The sequence below is a fragment of the Rana temporaria genome, chromosome 3, assembly GCF_905171775.1.
Source record: "Rana temporaria chromosome 3, aRanTem1.1, whole genome shotgun sequence".
Taxonomy (NCBI): domain Eukaryota; kingdom Metazoa; phylum Chordata; class Amphibia; order Anura; family Ranidae; genus Rana; species Rana temporaria.
In genome coordinates this window covers 143,731,287-143,754,281 of record NC_053491.1, presented here as the reverse complement: position 1 = coordinate 143,754,281, position 22,995 = coordinate 143,731,287, and the positions used below count along the sequence as shown (strand labels likewise).

The following is a 22,995-nucleotide window of genomic DNA, read 5'->3' as shown; positions in this document are numbered from 1 at the left end:
TGCTGAAAATGTAATAAGCAAGATGGAACAGTGCCTTAATTTCTGATTTAATTATCTGCAGAAAGTAATAATTAAAAATAATATGAGTCTCCACTACGTTGACATTACAGAAGATTCAGCAAACAATTCTGGGAAACTACAAAATTAATGTTGCATTTTGGAAAAAGTTGTTTACTTAGCTCTTTGATTAAAAGGTGTGTTTTTTATGCAAATAGATAGAACATAGCTTTATATAAAAGCTGTGCTAAGGAAACATCCCGCATATTAAATGATGCTGGTATTAGACTACTAGCTGAAAAGATGAATTTAAAAATCTGTATGATCCTAGGTCTACTCCTGCTATTGCAGCTTTCCTTATGTCGAGGTGAGTTAAAAATGTATCAATACCTTTTGCTGTATTTGTAAAGTTCTACGTCCTTTTTTTTTTTTTTTTTTTTCACTTCTCACCACAAGTGCGCATTCTGCAAATAATACTACTGGAATACAGTGATTTAGCAATTTTTACTGAATTTCTTGCTTGTGGTAACTATTCATGTCACATGATTGTATTAGCCACTCACATTAGGAGAGTAAGAATGATAACATTTATAGCAGCATGGGAATTATTATTGTGTCCATAAAAGTTAAATGCTAGATTTATCTTGCTGCCAGTTTTGTGTAGGTTAAACACTATCTTTGTATGGGATGCCTAGTAGACACCTAGGAACAACCTAGCTGAATGGCAGTTATCATTAGATAGTATTGCTAGTAGAATGCAAGAATTGTGGATGGAAAAAAAATATTAAAATTTGTGTTAGACAAACTCTGTTTTCTAATATGCTCTTAAGAGGTAATTTTGGTGTTCAGATAGGAAATACTAAAACCAAAGTGGCATTTTATGATCACAAATATTTAACATAACCATAGGCATGCACAGGGTGGGTGCCAAGTGTGCACGGGCAAACCCTAATCCAGAGGCAGCAGCAAGGGGGAGCTTGGGTTCACCCCCATCTCTATCACCATCTCTGTCGGCAGGCCATCAAGGGCTGTCTTTGACTTTCTACCCAGGCCGAGGTGCCCCTGTAGGGCACTACACACAACATTCTGAGGCTTACAGCCTGCAGGGACTCTCTTTCAGCTTTTTAGTTTCAACCCGTGCAGCCATCTAAGGAGGTGGTAGGCAGAGATGTGCCCAAACTCTCCTTCATACACACTTACAGGTGGCTGCTCTGGCTGATCAAGCAGCTGAAACTGGGAAGGAGGTGGAGCAGAGATGGTAGCCCGGGAGTCTTCGACCTCCAGCCATGCGGTAAGTGGCTGATGAGAGTTTTACCTTTTCCCAGCAGTAATTCCCTCCATGCTCCATCTGTGCTATTTCAACCCTAAGGCCCCGTACACACGACCGAGTTTCTCGGCAGAATTCAGCCAGAAACTCGGTCGGAGCTGCATTCTGCCGAGAAACTCGGTCGTGTGTACACTTTTTAGCAAGTAAGCCGACGAGGAACTCGTCGGGCTGAAAGGAGAACATGTTCTCTATTTCCTCGTTGCTCAATGAGGAAAGTCGGCCTGCCGAGATCTCGGCGGCTTCCACACTGAACTCGACGAGGAACTCGATGTGTTTGTCACGTCGAGTTCCTCGGACGTGTGTACGGGGCCTTACACTGCACACAAAGAACTAAAGAACTGCTCCCACTACATACTGCCCCCTGACTGTCAACACTGCATAGTGCCCACTGGCTGTCCACACCATATTTTTGATAAGTTAAAAAAAAAATGAAAGTATTTGTTTACATTGATAAGTATCTTTTTTTTCCTTTTTTTTTATAAAGTGTATGTATGTATACAGTATGTGTGTATATACAGGATATATATTTATTTACACACACATGCATGTGTGTTTGAGCTTTAAGATGCACACCCTAATGCTATAGGCTGCGCACACCTAGGAAGGGCCACTGCAAGGATTTTCATCTACTTAGGCAAAGGTGCATTTTCGTGCCCCCCTTCTGCCACCCCCTCCTCTTCCCAATGCAACCCCCCACCCACATATGGCATACACGTTATTTGCACATCAGAATCTCTTCTTACTTCAGAGTCCCTACCATTACTCTATTCATCAGGGTGCCCAGATTCCCTCCTTACATCAGTGTCTCCAGTGTGCTTCCTTACCTCAGAGTCTCCAGTTTTCCCCCTTTACATCAAGCCTCTCTTTCACATCAGAATCCACAGAGTTGCCCCTAAATTGAAGTTCGCAGCATTCCCTCTGTATGTTTGTGTCCCCCCTTTACATCAGGGTGCACATCTTTTTCCCTAAATCAAAGTCCCCAGAAGTCCCTCCTTACAAAAGAGTTCCATTGCATTATTTCCTTACCATCAAGGTTCCCAGTGCCCCCCTTACATCAGAATTCCCCTTTACATCAAAGTCCCCAACATTCCAGCCTTACAATCAAGGTTCCCAGAGCCCCCTTTACATCAGAGTCTGTAGAGTTCCAACCATACATTAGAGTCTGAAAAGTTCTTCCTTACATTAGAGCCCCCAGAGTTCCCCCTTAGGGCTCATTTGGATCAGTCCCCTATTTTGAGACGCTGTCTGCTGTATAGACATCCACTTTGGAGCTGCGTGCAGGCAGCCTAAAGAAATGGATGCAGACATAGTGTCTGCACAGACAAAATTGCATGTCAAAATTTGACATGTGGGCAGGAGCAGATGCACAGATCTAAAAGCAGCTGCTGCGTCTGCATGCACTTCTATAGGCTGCCTGCACGTAGATCCAAGGTGGATGGGCACACAGCAGACAGCAGCTCTGATTGGAGGACAGAAATCGGTGCCTGTCTGAATGAGTCCTTTCATCAGAATCCATACAGTTCCCGTTTACTCTGTAAGGGGTAACTATGATGAAAAAGGGCTCTGAGTCCCCTTACATAAGAGTTCTTCTTTATACCAGAGTGTGCAAAGTTCCCCCAATAATCAATGTCCTCCTCACTCCACCCTTACCCTAGAATCCCCAGTCACACTTCCCTCTTACATCATTGTGCATTCCATGCATGCAGGTTGTAGGGCACTGTGGGAAGGTGGGTTGTAGGGCACTGTGGGATTTTGGACTGTAGGATACTGTGGGAAGGTGGGCTATAGGATACTGTGGGAAGGTGGGCTATAGGATACTATGGGAAGGTGGTCTGTAGGACACTCTGGGAAGGTGGGCTGTAGGGCACAGAGGGAGGGTGGGCTACAGGGCACTGTGGGATTGTGGGGTGCTGTAGGATACTGTGGGAAGGTGGTCTGTAGGACACGGTGGGAAGGTGCGCTGTAGGGCACCGAGGGAATTTTTGGAGCTCTTCTCCTACAGGTAAGCCTTATTATAGGCTTACCTGTAGGTAAAAGTGAAAAATAAGGGTTTACAACCACTTTAAGCTGAAAAGGCAGCAGAGGGGGATGTACACTTGCCACAGCTAAAATGCTTTGCATCACAGTGCGGCAAAATGGGTCTTCACTGTTGGGTTCAGTGAGCAATAATGCCTGCTGAATGTGGCCCATTCAAGTCAATGGGGGCTTCCTGCATCCATGTGCAATGCATTAAATTGCGGGGCGATGCTGTTGGGTTTAAACTAGGGCCGAAACAACTAATCGATTAATCGACAACTAATCGCTTATGAAATTAATCAATTACAATTTTCATAATTGATTAATCCGCATAACATAATGGGGTTAAAAAAACAAAAAATAGCCTTTTATAGTACAAAAAAGAAAATCGCTACTGTAAATATTACTTTCAATGTCCCACAGTAAAAAAAAAAATGAACCCCCTTACAGTAGCGATTATTTGCTCTTTTTGTACTTATTTTTGTTTTTTTTATGTTACTAAACATTTCAGGCCTGGGTTCATACCTCTGTTTTTTGGTGCTTTTTGCAGAAACACAATACAGTTCATTTGCATGTTTTCCTATGGGACAAGTTCACATCCATGATTTTTTTTTTCAGCTGCTGAGTATTTGGAAAGGGCAAGGACTTTTTAACGCAAAACAGTGCTATTTAGTTTTTTTTTGGTTCAATATACTTCAATGGAGAAGCTGCAGAAAAGCATGTAATGTGTTTTTGCGGCAATTTGTGTTTTGTAATCTGCCCAACAACAAATTGGCCCAATTTTTTTTTTAAATGCTAAGGCTATTATCAAATTAATCGATTAATCGACACAATAATCGGCCAACTAATCGATTATGAAAATAATCGTTAGTTGCAGATCTAGTTTAAACAGGATGTGAGGTGGTGATATAACACCTCCTCCCTGCCTGTCAAATACTCTCTGAAGAGCAATCCAAATATAGATTGCTCTTCAGAGGGCACCACATGTGTAAATGAAAAGTATGTAAGTATTTTCTGTGGAATCAGCTGAGGGGAAGGAACAGGATTATTCAACCCCTGGGCTCAAGCACTTGCCTTCTATGTTTCTCTGCACTGTTCCATGTTTATCAGGCACCAGCGGTCTAATGCTTGTGAAGCGGTTCAGAGACCCAATGTCCACTTCATAGGTGTGCGCAGCCTGTTGCACACATGGGTGTATATGTGTGTGTGTGTGTGTGTGTGTGTATATATATATATATATATATATATATATATATATATATATATATATATATATATATAATATAATGTGTATGTAGAGCTACCCCCTCAGGAGCCGCTGGTTGTTTTGGGATCGGCGTATTAAGTTACCTCTTATCGTTGTCTAGGGTGATTGTAGTGAGTAGAGCAGTAAACGAATGTCCAATCAGCGAATGAGATTTTCCGAATGCTTTATTTCTCGGCCCAACACGACCAACATCAACATGAGGTAGGGAGAAAAGGTTGATGAAGCGAGAGAGAACTTTGCAGTGTCAGGCCTGGATATGAAAAGAGCAATCCTGCTCTCAGTAGTAGTAGCTACAGTTCGTTGCCACTCTAGCTAGAGTGGGTGAAGTGCCTCCAGACAGACTCCTGCCACGAGCCTGGCAGCCGGAGCGCCACTTTATGGTTGCTGGGAGGAACAGGTCTCTGCCACAGACCTGGCTCTAGGGACCTCTGCCACAGGCCTAGTACTTGGATAAGCTAAATGGATTGAGCGAATCCTCCCAGTAGATTAGGGTCACCGGGTGACAGTTGAAGTGTACCTGTCAATGTCCCGGTCACCAGATCCCTGATGGTTCGTTCAAGCCCCTCGGATAACCTGCCCCTGGGTTTTCCTTGAGCCGACCATCCACCGCACAGCACATAGCTGGGGATCTCTTCAATAAAGCTGGGGACCCAGCAAGTCACTGGGGCCCCTTTCAGCAGCATGGAGCTCCACGTCGTATGCGACCCCGGCCTGGTAGGCCATATCGCCGGGGTCCGTTGGATGCGCACACCCTAAAGGTGGGTACCGCACCTGGAACCGGCGAAGAACCCAAGAAAATGGCGTCTGCCACAGATATACTCTCCCCCAGCATGCTCCGCGAGGGAAAACTCCTCTAATTGGCTGCATGGGAAAAGTGGCTCTGCCAGAACCCCTCTAGTGCCAACTGTCGCCCAGGGGTGGAATCGACACCCTTGGAGCGCAGACTGACCTACAGGACAGTTCAGAAATAACAAAATAACTCTCCCATTCTCCCACTAACTTTAGCGTAGCGCCCATACTGAAAGTAAGGGGGCGCTATATATATATGAAAGCAGAGAGACAGGAGGAGGGCAAGCAGAGTGACAGGAGGGGGGAAGGCAGAGTAACAGGAGAGGTGCAGGATGACAGGAGGGGGCAGGCAGAGTGACAGTAGGGGGATAGGCAATGTGACAGGAGGGGGGCAGGCAAAGTGACAGGAGGGGGCAGGCAGACTGACAGGGAGGTGGCAGGGAGGTGGACAGGATGACAAAAGGGGGCAGGCAGAGTGACACGAGGGGGGCAGGCAGAGTGACAGGGAGGAGGGCAGGATGACAGGAGGGGGCCGGCAGAGTGACCCGAGGGGGGCAGGCAGAGTGACGGGAGGGGGGCAGGAAGTGACAGGGAGGGGGGCAGGAAGAATCACAGAGAGGAGGGCAGGATGACAGGAGAGGGGCAGGCAGAGTAACCTGAGGGGGCAGGAAGAGTGACAGGGAGACAGCTGTAGCTGATTCTGAGGCTAGTCTCTTGCAGGGTCTATTCTGGTCAGCTGTCTGTGTGATAAACTACATACATGCTGATCGGCCGATCATGTGCTCCAATTCTTCACTGACACACTAACACTGGCACCGCTGGCCAGAGCGGACTGCCAGCGGACTTCTTTAGCGTTCTCTTCCTCTCTGTAAAGTTGTCAAGGGTTCGAGTGCACTCTATGAAGCTGGGGTCAGAGCAGACAGAGCCCCTGAGTCACAATGCGGTCTGGATCATGTGTCCAGGTTCCAGGCGGAAGGAGACCCGGACACATGACTCAAAATTACTCTAAACCCGTACTGTCCCGTTGAATCCCGAACTGGTGGCAACCCTAACCCCAACGTAATGCTTTTTTTTTTGCAGTTCTCAGCCCTAATGTATGCAGAGAAGCTCACAGTGTGCAGTAAAATCGGGGTGAGCAATTTTAGTACAAAAGAGCGGCCTGTAAAACCACACAAGACTGAAGCGAGAGCTGAAGTTCAGCTTTAAAAGTTTTAACATTGGAAAAGGAATAATTGTGGTGCATTTGCCAAAATGTAAAGCCTTCTGTATAAATTGGTTTTAAAGCACGTAATAGATGTTGCAGCTAGCGGAATAAGTATAGGAGTTTCTGCTAAAACCTAATGTACTAATATAGCCATGTTGTATTCTGTCCAGTTGTACAGAAATATCACTCAATTGTAGAAAACAGAATTTCTCCTGTAAAAAAAACTGTGGCAATCAATGGAATCATTTTTGGGGATTTTTTTTTTTGCAATTTACATTAATTCTTTCATTTAATGTTGCCATAATATGTACAATTGTACACTTTCATTAGATTTAACATATTTTGCGACAATTATGCCTCGTTTCCACTGAGCGGATCGGTTCGGGTCGTTTAGAATGGTCCGGTCTATTCTGGTGAGCGTTTCCACTGCAAGTCGGACCGCCAGGGGCCATACAGGTTTTAGAAAAAATGCCTCTCGTGATGTCACACTAGTGCGACGAAAAACGTGGTGCAGCGTCATTCAGCGTCAGCCAAACAACAACAACAATGGAGGTCATTCAGCAGCTTGTCTTTTCTCGTCTTGCCTTTTGGTTCTTTGTAGTCAAAATAGATGGCGCACTGTATGAGAGAAGGTTGCAAGCGGCAATGAGAAACGCAGCAGAAAAGAAACAAAAACTTCTAGCTTGGATGTTTAGCTGGGAGAAGTACACATTTGTGCAGCTAAGACAAAGACGGCAGCGCTATAGGGTAAGCACAACTGACCGACTTACCTGAAACACACATATACACACACTGACCTACCAACCTGACATACACACACACTGACCCACCAACCTGACCCACACACACACTGACCCACCAACCCGACATACTCACACACACTGACCTACCAACCTGACATACACACACACACACTGACCCACCAACCTGACATACACACACACACACACACTGACCCACCAACCTGACATACACACACACACACACACACGGACCTACCAACCTGACATACATACACACACACACACTGACCCACCTACCTGCCATACTAACACACACTGACCTACCAACCTGACATACACACACACACACTGACCCACCAACCTGACATATTCACACACACACACACACACTGACCTACCAACCTGACATACACACACACACACCAACCTGACATACACACACATACACTGACCCACCAACCTGACACACACACACACACACACACACACACACACTGACCCACCAACCTGACATACACACACACACACACACACTGACCCACCAACCTGACATACACACACATACACTGACACACACACACACACACACTGACCTACCAACCTGACACACACACACTCACACTGACCTACCAACCTGACACACACACACACATACACACACTGTCTGACACTTAAGTTATATATGTTGAATGATGTTTTATTTTTTGTGATAAGTTACCATTTTTTTTTTTTTTTAGATGCTTCTCCTTTCGGCAAAGCAGCGCCGCCGACCAGTCATTTGGGCTTTGCCCCATGCCAATGAGTGGTGGCATGTGACCCTCCCAGGATTCACACACACACAGTGGGTACAGAATTTAAGAATGTCAGAGGAAACCTTCTCATACCTTTGTGCCAAACTACGTCCGCAATGGAAAAGAAAAGCACCAACTTCAGAGCCAGTTTGCCTGTGAGGAAAAGAGTTGCCTTTGCACTGTGGAAGCTGGCTACCAACAGTGAATACAGAAGTTTAGGTCATCTTTTTGGTGTCAGTAAATCATCAGTGTGCCGGTGTGTTCAGGACTTCTGTAAGGCTGTGTGCACATTGCTAGCTCCTGAAATTGTTCATTTTCCGGACAGGGAAAAGATTAAAGACATAGCTGCGTACTTTGAGAACAGGTGGGGCCTTCCACAGTGTGTTGGTGCTATTGCTGGCTCACACATACCAATAATAGCACCACAAGAATACCACACTGACTACTTCAACAGAAAAGGCTGGCATTCCATCATCCTCCAGGCAGTAGTGGATGGCAAGGGACTATTCTGGAATGTGAATGTAGGAAAGCCTGCGAGTTTGCATGATGCTCGGGTTATACGATTGTCCACATTTTGGGATTGGGTTGGCCAGGGAGGCCTGTACCCTGTTTGTACTAAGAACATTTGTGGGGTGAATGTTGGCTCCTGAAACCATTTCCTGACAATGGCCGCCTAACAGAGCAGCAAACCTACAACAAGAAAACATCCAGGGCACGTGTCGTAGTGGAAAATGCTTTTGGAAGACTTAAAGGTAGATGGAGGTGTCTTATGAAGAAGAATGACAGTGACATTAAACTTGCCAAATCCATGGTACTAACTTGCTGTGCTCTTCACAATCATTGTGAAAGTCATGGAGAAGACTTTGACCAGGATTGGAATACATCTCCAGAAGAGCCAGTACTAGTAATAGCAGCACAAGATATGGAAGAAGAGTGCAGTGAAATACGTCAGGCTCTGATGCGGCACCTTAACGTTTAAGTTCTTACCATGAATTATTAAAATGTTTAATTACTTTTTGCTATATTTTTAATAAAATGTTAAATGAAATCAGACATACTCAGAGAAGTCTCTCTTCTTTTTTTATTCAACAAAAACTCATCTTTCTACATATTCTGTAAAGTAAAACATTTTTAAATGTAGAAACATTTTTTACAAAAACTTAGAGGTTGTAAAGGTTTCTTTTTTATTAAGCTAGTGCATTGTTGGTTCACTTCCTTTTTCTTCGATTTCCCTTCTAAATGTTTTTTTCTTTGTTTTCGTTGTCAGAATTTCTCACTTCCTGTTCCTCCTCAGTAAGCTGTTCTGACTGACTAAACACAGCTCAGATGATGGTGTCAAGTTTACTAAGAAGGAACAGGAAGTAAGAAATTCAGACAAAGAAAAAAAACATTTAGAAAGGAAATGTAAGAAAAAGGTAAGTGAACCAACAATGCACTAGCTTAAAGGAGCCTATTTAGAAAATAAAATCTAACCATTAAAACCCCCTTTAATTATTATTTTTTAAACATAAACATGGGTACAGGTCCTGTGCAGCATGAAAGGCACTACTGTCTGGGTGGTGACCTGGGTTGACAATTGGCTCCAAGCACTTGAACAAGCTGACCAAGGACACCGAGGAATGCCTGGTTGAAGGTAGCCAACTGCTCCATCTGCTGCCGGGCAATTTCTACCTCCTGGCACATAGCTTCCTGTGCATCCTGACGCAGTGCCTGAAACCGCCTCTGAGAAAGTTTATCCTTTCTTTCCAGCTGCCTTTCTTCTGCTGCCCGCATATCCTTCATGACTGTGCGCAGATCCAATTGCAACCGTCTCCTTTCGCCTGTAATATACAAAAGACCAAAATGTTGTTTTTGGTAACATCTGTCAAACCACTACTGTAAGCCCCTTTCTCATCTGCCTCACTAGAATGTACCACACTGACTGCCCCACCTCTGTTCCCCCTCCTCATCTGCTATACCAATACACAGCGCTGCTCTTCTACCCCACTGCTGAACCCCCCTTCTCATCTCTTCCACCACTGTACCCCCTGCACATCTGCCCCACTGCTGAACCCCCCTTCTCATCTCTTCCACCACTGTACCCCCTGCACATCTGCCCCACTGCTGAACCCCCCTTCTCATCTCTTCCACCACTGTACCCCCTGCACATCTGCCCCACTGCTGAACCCCCCTTCTCATCTCTTCCACCACTGTACCCCCTGCACATCTGCCCCACTGCTGAACCCCCCTTCTCATCTCTTCCACCACTGTACCCCCTGCACATCTGCCCCACTGCTGAACCCCCCTTCTCATCTCTTCCACCACTGTACCTCCTGCACATCTGCCCCACTGCTGAAATAAAAAATGTCTTTATTATCATCATGTCTTACCATTGTAGGTTAGGATGAAGGAAAAAAGGTGGGACAGCCGCACTCCAAAAAAACTCCTCCTTTAATTAAAAATCACAAAATACATGCCACAGCAAAAAACAGCACAACAAAAGAAAAGCTGACGTTTCGCACTATGCCTTAGTGCTTCTTCATAGCTAGTGTGTAAACAGTAAAATGAGTGAATATATACCTTACAACCCAATGAGTGGGAGGGGGCTCTGGAAACAATTAAGTTAAACAGGGTCCCCTGTGAAGTTTGGGTGTGTCTCGACAGACAATCAGAGAGTGTCTCATGTGGACTATGTCTCATGCAAATTCATAGTGAATAGTGAACATTGGATAGAATGATGTGTTGACCCAATAGAGAAGTGGGGTGCAGAAAAATGTGAAAAAGAGTGTAGGAGTATGTGTAAGTGTGAAGAAATATATTTGAGTGTAAGAGAAGTGAATTAAAGTGGACAGGAAATGGAATGATATGTGTAAAACATGTATAACTTGTATAAGTAACAAATAAAATGAAATTAAGAAAACAAAAAATATGATATGAATTAAAGTGCGATAAAGTAAAGTGAAATTAATTAAAAAAAAAAAAAAGAAGAAAGGAAAACAAATAAAAAGTGAAATGGGGAAAAAAGGGGAAGAAAAAAAAAAAAAATAGGGGTGAATATGACGGTGAACCATATAAAGGACGATGCATAAACCATAAAATAATATGGTGTAATGTAGTGAACAAAAAATGCCTAAAGATTGAGCATAGTGTAAAGGTGCACCTTAATTCTAATGGTCTTATTTGTTTTATAGTATATTAACTTGTGTTTTTTATTATTTTTATGATTATTATTATATTATTTTTGTTTTTTGTATTTTTGTTGCCTGATGAAGTATCTGCCCATACTGTATAGTGACCCAGCCTATAGTGCCATACTACTCAAGGGCATTAAAACAGTGTCTCGAAGGGCACCCACGCTTGGAAGCTCCCTTTCACCCAGCCTATTTAATAGCAAAATCACCCATCATGGCTGGCTGAGCTTTAAGGGCACCTTCAAGTGTGGTATTAAAAGCTGCATCTATTGCGGCTTCATCAAAACAGGCCAACACGTAATTTCATGTAGCAATCATAGAGAATTTGAGATTAAGAGTTTCATGAATTGCAACACCAAACACATTGTGTATGTCATTTCCTGCACACTGTGTAATATACAGTATGTGGGACGTACAATTCGTAGGCTTAGAGATCGCCTCAGGGACCATCTTTATGATATCTCCACCAATAAAAACACCAATGTGGCACGACATTGGAACAACATACACTCTAAGGACATCACCAGTCTTGTTATACAGGGTGTAGAACAGGTCAAAACCCCCATCAGGGGAGGCGACAAGTTCCGGTCATTGTGCAAACGTGAAGTGTTCTGGATCTTTTCACTCCAAACCAGAATTCCGTCTGGAATGAATTTTGAGTGGGATGTGTCCCATTTTTACGACTGATCAGTATCAGTATCCAGTTTCACGTTTGCACCATTGTCCATTACTGCCACAATTACATATTACACAGCTCATCACATCTCCTTGGAGATTTTTCTCTGATTTTGTGTCTCCTAATTCCCCCCCCCTTTTTTTTACTCTAGACGTGTCCGGTTCTTGAGGGCACTATATATATACATACAGAACTATTTCGCTGATAACCGATATTTCTCCGACATGGATTTTACATTATACCATCTTCACGCTCTCCCATACATGTCTTTACAACACATGTGGTAGATTTTTGGTTTTTGAAGCGTTCTAATTACACATTCAGATTATGTATATGCCCAAGTACCAGCACATCCATCTTATCTTATGTATGCATGTGATTCCTATGTACCCCATCTCACTGTATATCTCACTCTAGGTATTTAAGAGGCTTATCATACTTCATTCTATATGAGCCCGGTCCTAAACATACATTAAGCTCCCTCGATCTGCCGGTTGTCCCTGCCCTATGTTTATTTTTACATTTACTTTTATTTTTTCTTATTTTCATTTCTAAAATTTATTTTTTTTTTTTATTTTTTTTTTTTTCCACTTCCACCTTTTTTTTTTTTTTTTTTCTCTTTTTTATTTATTTATTTATTTTTTCACTTCCACTTCCACCTTTTTTTTTTTTCTCCACTTCCACTTCCACCTTCTTTCTTCTTTTTTTTTTTCTCCACTTCCACTTCCACCTTTTTTTTTTTTTCTCCGCTTCCTCTTCCACCTTTTTTTTTTTTTTTTTTCCACTTCCACCTTTTTTTTTTTTCATTTTTATTTATTTATTTATTTTTTCACTTCCACTTCCACCTTTTTTTTTTTTTTTTATTTATTTTTTTCACTTCCACTTCCACCTTTTTTTTTTTTTTTTCTCCACTTCCACTTCCACCTTTTTTTTTTTCTCCACTTCCACCTTTTTTTTTTTTTTTTTCATTTTTCTTCACTTCCGCTTCCACCTTTTTTTTTTCTCCACTTCCGCTTCCACCTTTTTTTTTATTTTTATTTTTTTTATTTTTTTTCTTGGCACCCTTTTCAACAAGATCTCAGTATCCTATACTCTCTTCTTTCTTTCTTTTTGGGTTTCATTAGAGAACCAACCAACATACATTGTAAGATATGTCCCACGATTAAAGTTCTGCTGGCTTCCCAGCCATTCATACGATATTGCTCGTTATCTTAACATGTTTATCGGGACATTTCATATGCATATTGTGTGTTTTTTGTTCTTATTACTGTATTAACTGTTTTTTGTATATACAGCTGTCAACAGCAATGTTCGGCTTCTCCGTTTTATCGAATTTTATTTGTTCCTTGTAAATACACATTTAAGTATTTAATTCATGTAGATCGCACAGTCATCGCGACATGTATGGCGATGTCTTTGTTGTCGGCGAGATGTGGTGGCCTCAAATGTGGCTTTTTCTGTAATTGGATGTGTCAAGACAGAGAATCAGATAGCGTATTTTCGATTTCAACACATGTTTACCTACTGCCTAGGGAGTTTTTCATTAACCCTTCACTAACCTTTTGGTTTCCTTTTGGTTTTACTTTTCCCTTTCCAGTCTAACATTAAAGCATTAAAATATTGTAATACCAATATATCGATTCCGCTATGCAACCTGACACACACTTCATGCCCATACCCTGATCGCTATCATTCTCTAGAGAGTTTCTCTATTTAGATTGAGGTTCACATGTTGGCAATTGTCCGCTAATAGCGGTTATTTTTCATTAGCCTCATATAGCCACATTGACACTTCCCGACATTTCAAGTGCCTCTTTTTTACTATCATTCCATACTACTCTGCATGTTAACTCATTTACTGATTTTTAGGATATTTTAGAACTCTTCTATAAACGGCCACACATGTTCACATCCTTTTGTTTTTGTCTTTGTATTAATGGTTCAGCTCACAATGAATGTTTAACCAGTCCAGATAGATGCCCGGTGTCTCAGTTATTATTTCAATAATGAGTAAGTACACAAACACATACAGGCAACAAAAATACAAAAAACAAAAATAATATAATAATAATCATAAAAATAATAAAAAACACAAGTTAATATACTATAAAACAAATAAGACCATTAGAATTAAGGTGCACCTTTACACTATGCTCAATCTTTAGGCATTTTTTGTTCACTACATTACACCATATTATTTTATGGTTTATGCATCGTCCTTTATATGGTTCACCGTCATATTCACCCCTATTTTTTTTTTTTCTTCCCCTTTTTTCCCCATTTCACTTTTTATTTGTTTTCCTTTCTTCTTTTTTTTTTTAAATTAATTTCACTTTACTTTATCGCACTTTAATTCATATCATATTTTTTGTTTTCTTAATTTCATTTTATTTGTTACTTATACAAGTTATACATGTTTTACACATATCATTCCATTTCCTGTCCACTTTAATTCACTTCTCTTACACTCAAATATATTTCTTCACACTTACACATACTCCTACACTCTTTTTCACATTTTTCTGCACCCCACTTCTCTATTGGGTCAACACATCATTCTATCCAATGTTCACTATTCACTATGAATTTGCATGAGACATAGTCCACATGAGACACTCTCTGATTGTCTGTCGAGACACACCCAAACTTCACAGGGGACCCTGTTTAACTTAATTGTTTCCAGAGCCCCCTCCCACTCATTGGGTTGTAAGGTATATATTCACTCATTTTACTGTTTACACACTAGCTATGAAGAAGCACTAAGGCATAGTGCGAAACGTCAGCTTTTCTTTTGTTGTGCTGTTTTTTGCTGTGGCATGTATTTTGTGATTTTTAATTAAAGGAGGAGTTTTTTTGGAGTGCGGCTGTCCCACCTTTTTTCCTTCATCCTAACCTGCATTTTGATTGCACTGCCTGCACCCTTGGCTCGGACCACAGGAATCAGATTACCTGGTTCTCTTTGAGCGGTTACCCACTCTCTCATGTCTTACCATTGTGCCGGGGTGCATTGGGCGTACTTTGTGGTTGGCTACTCTGTGGTTGGCTTGACGAAATACTACTGGTGCTGCTGAAAGACGTTGAAGGTCCATCATCTGAAAAGTTTGACGCATCATTGGAGAGTCTATCAACTGTTTCTGAAAATAAACATATGGTTATATATTTTTTTCAAATGGTTAGCAGAGCGATATCCTATGCCAAGTTTAAAAAAAAAAAACACTTACCAAAGGGGTCTACCATGGATTTGAGAATTACAGTTGCAGAGTCCAGACCTCCCTCCCTGCCTTGGTTTGCCGGCCGATGACCGTAAATGGCGTCCATGGCGTCGTACCACCTCCAAGGAAATATTCAAGGAGTTAATATGATAGGTACTGAATAGAACCTAGTACAGTTATTTTGAAAGTTCTTACCACCACCTGCTCCCACCATCTCATACAATACTCGCTCACCTCCTTTAACCACTTAAGACCTGGACCAAAATGCAGGTGAAGGACCCGGCCAGTTTTTGCGATTCGGCACTGCGTCGCTTTAACTGACAATTGTGCGGTCGTGCGACGTGGCTCCCAAACAAAACTGGCGTCCTTTTTTTCCCCACAAATAGAGCTTTCTTTTGGTGGTATTTGATCACCTCTTCGGTTTTTATTTTCTGCGCTATAAACAAAAATAGAGCGACAAAAATATATAAAGAAACGTTTTTTTCCTCAGTTTAGCCGATACGTATTCTTCTACCTATTTTTGGTAAAAAAAATCGCAATAAGCGTTTATCGATTGGTTTGCGCAAAATTTATAGTTGTTTACAAAATAGGTGATAGTTATATTGCATTTTTATAAAAAATTTTTTATTTTTTTACTACTAATGGCGGCGATCAGCGATTTTTTTTTTTTTTCATGACCGCGACATTATGGCGGACACATCAGACAATTTTGACACATTTTTGGGACAATTGTCAATTTCACAGCAAAAAATGCTATACAAATGCATTATTTACTGTGAAAATGGCAATTGCAGTTTGGGAGTTAACCACTAGGGGGCGCTAAAGGGGTTTAGTGTGACCTCATATGTGTTTCTAACTGTAGGGGGGCGGGGCTGGACGTGTGACATCATTGATCGTTGATCAATGATGAGGGAACACACGATTAATGACAGCGCCACAGTGAAGAACGGGGAAGCTGTGTTTAAACACAGCTCTCCTCGTTCTTCAGCTCCGGGGACCGATCGCGGGACTCCATTGGCGATCGGATCCCGGCCGCGGTCACGGAGCTTCGCACCGCGTCGCGGGCGCGCGCCCGCGACCCATGGCTGGGCACTTAAAGAGGACGTACAGGTACATGCTTGTGCCCAGCCATGCCATTCTGCCGACGTATATGTGCAGGAGGCAGTCCACTTAAGACCCGGGCCATTATGCAGGTAAAGGACCTGGACAGTTTTTGCGTTGATTTAACTGACAATTGTGCGGTTGTGCGACGTGGCTCCCTAACAAAATTGGCGTCCGTTTTTTTCCCACAAATAGAGCTTGCTTTTGGTGGTATTTGATCACCTCTGCGGTTTTTATTTTTTACGCTATAAACAAAAATAGAGCGACAATTTTGAAAAAAATGCAATATTTTTTACTTTTTGCTATAATAAATATCTCCAAAAAATATATATATAAAACATATTTTTTCCTCAGTTTAGGTCGATACGTATTCTTCTACATATTTTTGGTAAAAAAAAATCGCAATAAGCGTTTATTGACCATTGTCATTTTCACAGCAACAAGTGCTATAAAAATGCACTGATTACTGTGAAAATGTTAATGAAAGTGAAGGGGTTAACCACTAGGGGGGCGCTAAGGGGTTAAGTGTGCCCTAAGGGAGTGATTCTTACTGTAGGGGGGCGTGGCTGGACGTGTGACGTCACTGATCGTCGTTCCCTATAACAGGGAACAGACGATCAGTGACACTGCCACAGAGAAGAATGGGGAAGGTGTGTTTACACTCACCTCTCCCCGTTCTTCAGCTTCTGTGACCGATTACAGAACACCGGCGGCGATCGGGCCGCGCGGTCACGGAACTGACCATCGGGTCCCACGGCTGGACGGAACTGACCATCGGGTCCCGCGGGCGCCGGCGGGACGCGTGTGATCCACGGCTGGACGCATAAAGGGCAACGTACCTGTACGTGCCTGTGCCCAGCCGTGCCATTCTGCTGACGTATATTGGCGTTAGGCGGTCCTTAAGTGGTTAAATGACCCTGCAAGGGGTCAAACACACCTTACACCCTGTGCAAACATTCCCTCCCAGGGATCGTCAGAAAATCTTGGTGGCTCAAAGGATAAAAATAATCAAAAGCAGGTAGGTACTCCTTCCACTATGCTGCTTCAAACTTTAACCACTTGACACCCGCACGCCGTCATATGACGTCCAAAACGGGGACCTGTTATCCCGGGTGGACGTCATATGACGTCCTGGACTTTGCGGGGGGATATCTCAATGATGCCTGCACCCGGAGGCATCATTGAGATATAATGTTTTAGCGGCGGCGATCCTGCGCACCGTAAGAACGATCATAGCGGCGGTTCTGCCGCTAGATCGTTCTTACATGCGGCGGGAGGGGACATCCCCCCCTCCCGCCGCCATCTGGTGCTTCTCCGGGCTCTCCCATCCCACCGGGGGCCCAGAGAGATGATCGCCATCCGCCGGATGTTTGCCATAGAGAAGACTGGTGACCAGATGGTCACCAGTCATCTCTATGACCGTCGGAGGCCCGGGCGCGATGTGATGACGTCACGCCCGGGTCCCCGTAAGTAAACAAACCGCAATTGCAGGTAGTTTGAATGAGAACTGTGAAATTTTTTTCACGATCTCATTCTTTCCAGCCTGGAGGAGAGATGTGGGGTCTTATTGACCCCGCATCTCTCCTTAAAGAGGACCTGTCACACACATTCCTATTACAAGGGATGTTTACATTGCTTGTAATAGGAATAAAAGCGATTGAAAAAAAAAAGTGTAAAAAAAAGTGTAAGAAATAAGTAAAATAAAAAATAATAATAAAAAAATTAAAATGCCCCTGTCCACGGTAGCTCGCGCTCAGAAGCGTACGCACACGTAAGTCTGGCCCACGTATGTAAATGTAGTTGAAACCACACATGTGAGGTGTCGCCGCGTGCGTTAGAGCGTGTGCAACAATTCTAGCACTAGACCTCCTCTGTAACTCTAAACTGGCAACTTGTAAAAATTTTAAAGTGTCGCCTATGGAGATTTTTAAGTAACGAAGTTTGGCGCCATTCCATGAGTGTACGCAATTTTAAAGCGTGACATGTTAGGTATCTAGTTACTCGGCGTAACATCATCTTTCATATTTTACCAAAAAATTGGGCTAACGTTACTGTTTTGTTATTTTTTAATTTATGAAACCATTTTTTTTACAAAAAAAAAACGTTTGAAAAATTATTGCGCAAATACGGTGCAAGATAAAAAGTTGCAATGACCGCCATTTTATTCCCTAGGGTGTCTGCTAAAAAAACATATATAATGTTTGGGGGTTCTGAGTAATTTTCTAGCAAAAGAATGATGATTTGTACATGTAGGAGAGAAGTGCCAGAATAGGCCCGGGAAGGAGGTGGGTTTTAAAGCCCGGTATTGAAGTGGTTAAAGCCACAATGACTACCGGTAAGTTCAGCAACACATGAAAAAAAAAAAAGAGAAAGTGCCTCCTATAGTGCAGTATCCAAGGGGTTAAAAATGAAACCGCTCCACCCCAGCTAGCATTGAACTCACATTTAGCCCTGGTTCACACTGGGCTGCGGGAGTGAAGCCGTGCGAGTTCAGCTGAACTCGCACAATTTCACTCCCGCTGGCAGTCCCGATTTCGGCCGCGATTAGGGAGACATCTGTGCAGGTTTCTGTGCGGCCCGAAATCGCAAAAAGTAGTACAGGAACTACTTTTTGAAATCGGTGCAGCGCCGCAGATGCGGCGTCGCACCGATTAGGACGGTGTCATTGCTGACAATTGCCGGCAAATGCCGCCGATTTGAGATGCGATTTCACATGTGAAATCGCATCTCATATCGAAGCAAAACGTACCCAGTGTGAACCTGGGCTCAATGAAATTTTAAAAGCATTAAAAATGACATGCCAGTCTCACTCAGTAGTAGTAGTAGTCCATCGCCAGGCTCCACCTCTTAGTTTCACCACCTCCCACGTGGCTTCATCTGGAGTCATTCCTTTTTTCATGTGTTGCTGAACTTACCGGTAGTCATTGTAGATTTAAAGTTTGAAGCAACAAAAGGAAGGAGTACCTACCTGCTTTTGATTATTTTCATCCTTTGAGCCACCAAGATTCTCTGACGATCCCCGGGAGGGAATGTTTGCACAGGGTGCAAGGCATGTTTGACCCCTTGCAGAGTCATTTAAAGGAGGTGAGCGAGTATAGCATGAGGTGGTGGGAGCACTCCGTTAAAGGAGGTTGTCTGAAGACATCACACAAGCTTGTTTTTGTTTTGTTTTTTTGCACAACGTGGATTCATTAATTTTATGTTTTTGAGCTTTTTTCATATTATTGTAATATCAGTGTTTATCACATAATTGTTTATTTCACTTTTACAGTGCTGTCACACCTATATTGTTTTTTACTGATTTCTGTGGGAGCACAATAGTGACAGCTGCAGTAAAAAGTTATCACTATTATATGTTTTTCTAAGTTTCACATTTCATACCATATTAGCGAGTAACTACCTCAATTTTCAATCTTAAGCCAATACTTGGCTCTTTCTCTAATGAACTACAGAAATGTGATCCTTTCTTTATATCTCACAAGCAAAATTACAATTGGTAAAACGCTTATTTTGCCAAAATTATTATATTTGTCTAGAACTATTACAATCTCTGTTCCCCCTTCTTTCTTCAAAGCTTTACAATCAATCCCTAATACAGTACATATATTTGGGGATGCAGGAAACAGTATGTGCTATGCAGATCATGTTCAAAGAGCAGGAGGGATGTGTCTTCTTCTCATTGCAGACTCCAACCATACCTCTATAGACCAAGCTAAATATTGGTGGAATCTCTACCCAAATAATAAATGGGCAATTTTAGAGATGTAGGCACCCCTAGGACATAGTTACCTTGCTCTGTTTTTAGCATGTATGCTTGAAAAACTCATTGTTTGTCTTCCCCAATCTCAAGTCTTCAAGTCACCCTTGGTTACCTACCCTCCAATGAGACGATTCAGATAGTACACCAGCTGTCCCCCCTCCTTATTTTGTAGATTATTTATAATACATAATATCAGATGCCTGCAGCATTGGAAGGCATGGGAATTCAATTTTTACACTACTAGTTTTATAATAATCTTTTAAAATCCTTTATTTCCTTAATATCAGAATATCAAATATCCCATACAGAGTTTTATAAATACCTCCCTATACACCACTGCTTACAAATGCACGCACACCTACAGAAATATATATTTACATTTTAAATTGCTATGTCATCTTACTGACAATAAGCACTCTCTTGGTATCGCTCTGTTTTTTTTTAATAACAAATAAAACATAAAACGTGCTCAAATGAGAGTGAGAATTACACTCCACATACCCTGCTGCAAGTTGAGAGAACACAATACTCTGATTCTACCAAAACATTGCACAAACCACTGGGAGTTGATGCAGCATTTACCTGTATACCATTGGTGGTGTCTTTTAACACGCAAACTCAGGGTTGTCTTAATTAGAGGGCACACCTGGGCACTGCCGGAATGGGGGGCCCCTGCATTTTCCCCAAAGCAGCTGGTCCTTAAGCCCACGCTGCCCCAAATTTGGGGGCCCCATAATGGCACTGAGAGTGATGAATACACAATGGAGGCAGGCTGGCAGTGGTGCACCGTGCTGTGCAGAATGATACCTATTATTTCATAGCCAGCAGGGATGGGCAGGGCTGGAGTGCCAGTGATGCTCTGACCCCACCCCATGCAGCTTGAATGCTTGGGACTTGAAGGCTGCAGGGTAGGAGCTGGAGTGGCACCTGCTGAGTCAGCAGCACTGAGAGCCCAGCTGTCCAGCACTGTTTGCACCAAAAGGCTCGGAATGCTTGGAGGGATGTTCCTTTCTCTGCCCCTCCTTCTGCCTGCTTGATTGGTATAGCTGAGTGCAGTGCCGGAGGTTGGTACACAGCCAGGCTTACATGCACTGTATCTCCACTGGAAAAGGGGGTACTACATGGATGGAATAATGGTGCTGGGTGATATCAAGGGTGTATGGGGGAAAACAATGCTGAGGGGGGATCTGGGATGTATAGGGGGTAGAAATGCTTGGGGTAGCTTGGGTGGCTATAGTGCTAGAGGTATCAGGAATGTAGAGAGGCCACAGTGTAGGGGGTGTCAGGGATGTAGTGGGGTCACAATACAAGGGGTATCTTATGGTATATGGTTACAGTGCTGGGGGGATATCTGGGTGTAGAGAGATGAGAGTGCTGGGGGGATATCTGGGTGTAGAGAGATGAGAGTGCTGGGGGAATATCTGGTGTGTAGAGGGGTCAGAGTGCTGGAGGAGGGATACCTAGGTTGTAGAGGGGTCAGAGTGCTGGGGGTATATCTGGGGTGTAGAGGGGTCAGAGTACTGGGGGGATATCTGGGGCATAGAGGGGCCATAGTGCTGGGGAGGCATCAATCTAGCAGATATATTATATGCACAGGACAGCATTGTTGCTTTATGTATGTAGTATTTTCCCACTGTTTCTTTGCTGTACAGAATGATTGTTCATGTAGTTAATGCAGAGCTCTGCTTGTCTGCCTCCCACCTACTTGATGTCTGTTTACCTGCACTGTCTCCATTGTAGGGGCCCCAGAGCATTACTTTGCCCAGGGGCCCATGATGGTATTAAGATGGCCCTGCACAAACTATCCTGGTTTTCCCTGCTTAACGTAAGCCTATCTTCCCTGAGTGCTGGATACTGTGTGGGGAGACTGGAACCCTTCTTCATGTTTTGTGGCAGTGTAAAAAAAAAATCACTGTTCTTGTCATACGCTTGAGTTTACCATAACTTTATCCAGTGACTTAAGAATGTTTTAATGACATAATTGCTAAACTTCCATGGTCATATTGCATATAGATGAGATGTGGATGTTCATGATATGGGTGGCTGGGATATACAATATAGATGAGGTAGCTTAACATCACACCACAATGGTAGAATAATGCAAAAAATAAAAATAAAAAAGATGCAATCAAACAAAAAATACACAAAAAATCAATAGATGCCATGGGGAACTGCCAGGAGTACAACAAACCACAACTTTAATAAGTGAAAGTGAGAGCAGTTCCTCTTTTCTTACCTCCTTTACAGAACATTATCTGCTCTAATAATAAAAATCCCAAGAGATTTAAGCTACATATAACCATCAGGGCCGTTTGAAGGAATTTGGGGGCCCCAAGCAAAATGGACATGGAGGCCCCCAAACCCCAGAACCCCCCCCCCCCCGCACGCAAAGCCTACAGGTACCACAGCATAGCGATACAGTTTACGTTCACCTACACGTTATATAAATAAAAAATGTTTACAGTGCAAATACTGCTGTTGCATATAATGTGCCGCAGCAAACGCGTGTAGCTGAATTGCGAGTGTTCTGCATGGAATGCAGGGGTTAGATATGTCCTGGGGAGAGGGCTAGTGCTAGAGAGGGGAGAGATAGATATGTGCTGGGGGAAGAGGCGGTAGGTGCTCAAATTTGTTTGGGGGGGGCGCAAACTGATTCTAAAAAAAAGAAACATCAAATGCAGTCAGTGTGCCCCATCAAATGCAGCCACCGTGCCCCATCATATGCAGCCACCGTGCCCCATCATATGCAGCCACCGTGCCCCATCATATGCAGCCACCGTGCCCCATCAAATACAGCCACCGTGCCCCATCAAATGCAGCCACCGTGCCCCATCAAATGCAGCCACCGTGCCCCATCATATGCAGTCACCGTGCCCCATCATATGCAGCCACCGTGCCCCATCATATGCAGCCACCGTGCCCCATCATATGCAGTCAGTGTG

General features: G+C 43.1%; 1 protein-coding gene across 50 annotated transcripts in view; it reads left to right on the top strand.

Annotated features, from left to right (window-relative positions):
- The first annotated feature begins 248 nt into the window (after window positions 1-248).
- LOC120931788 (mucin-19-like) overlaps window positions 249-22,995 on the top strand; it is a 584,870-nt gene continuing 562,123 nt past the window's right edge. For 25 of the 50 annotated variants that reach the window (XM_040343599.1, XM_040343577.1, XM_040343565.1 and 22 more), the window contains exon 1: window positions 250-364. In XM_040343599.1, coding sequence (XP_040199533.1) covers window positions 301-364 — 64 coding nt within the window. In that variant the 5' untranslated portion in view covers window positions 250-300. Of the gene's footprint in view, window positions 365-22,995 lie in introns of all 50 variants that reach the window. The other 25 variants (XM_040343585.1, XM_040343575.1, XM_040343561.1 and 22 more) reach the window with 2 other exon arrangements.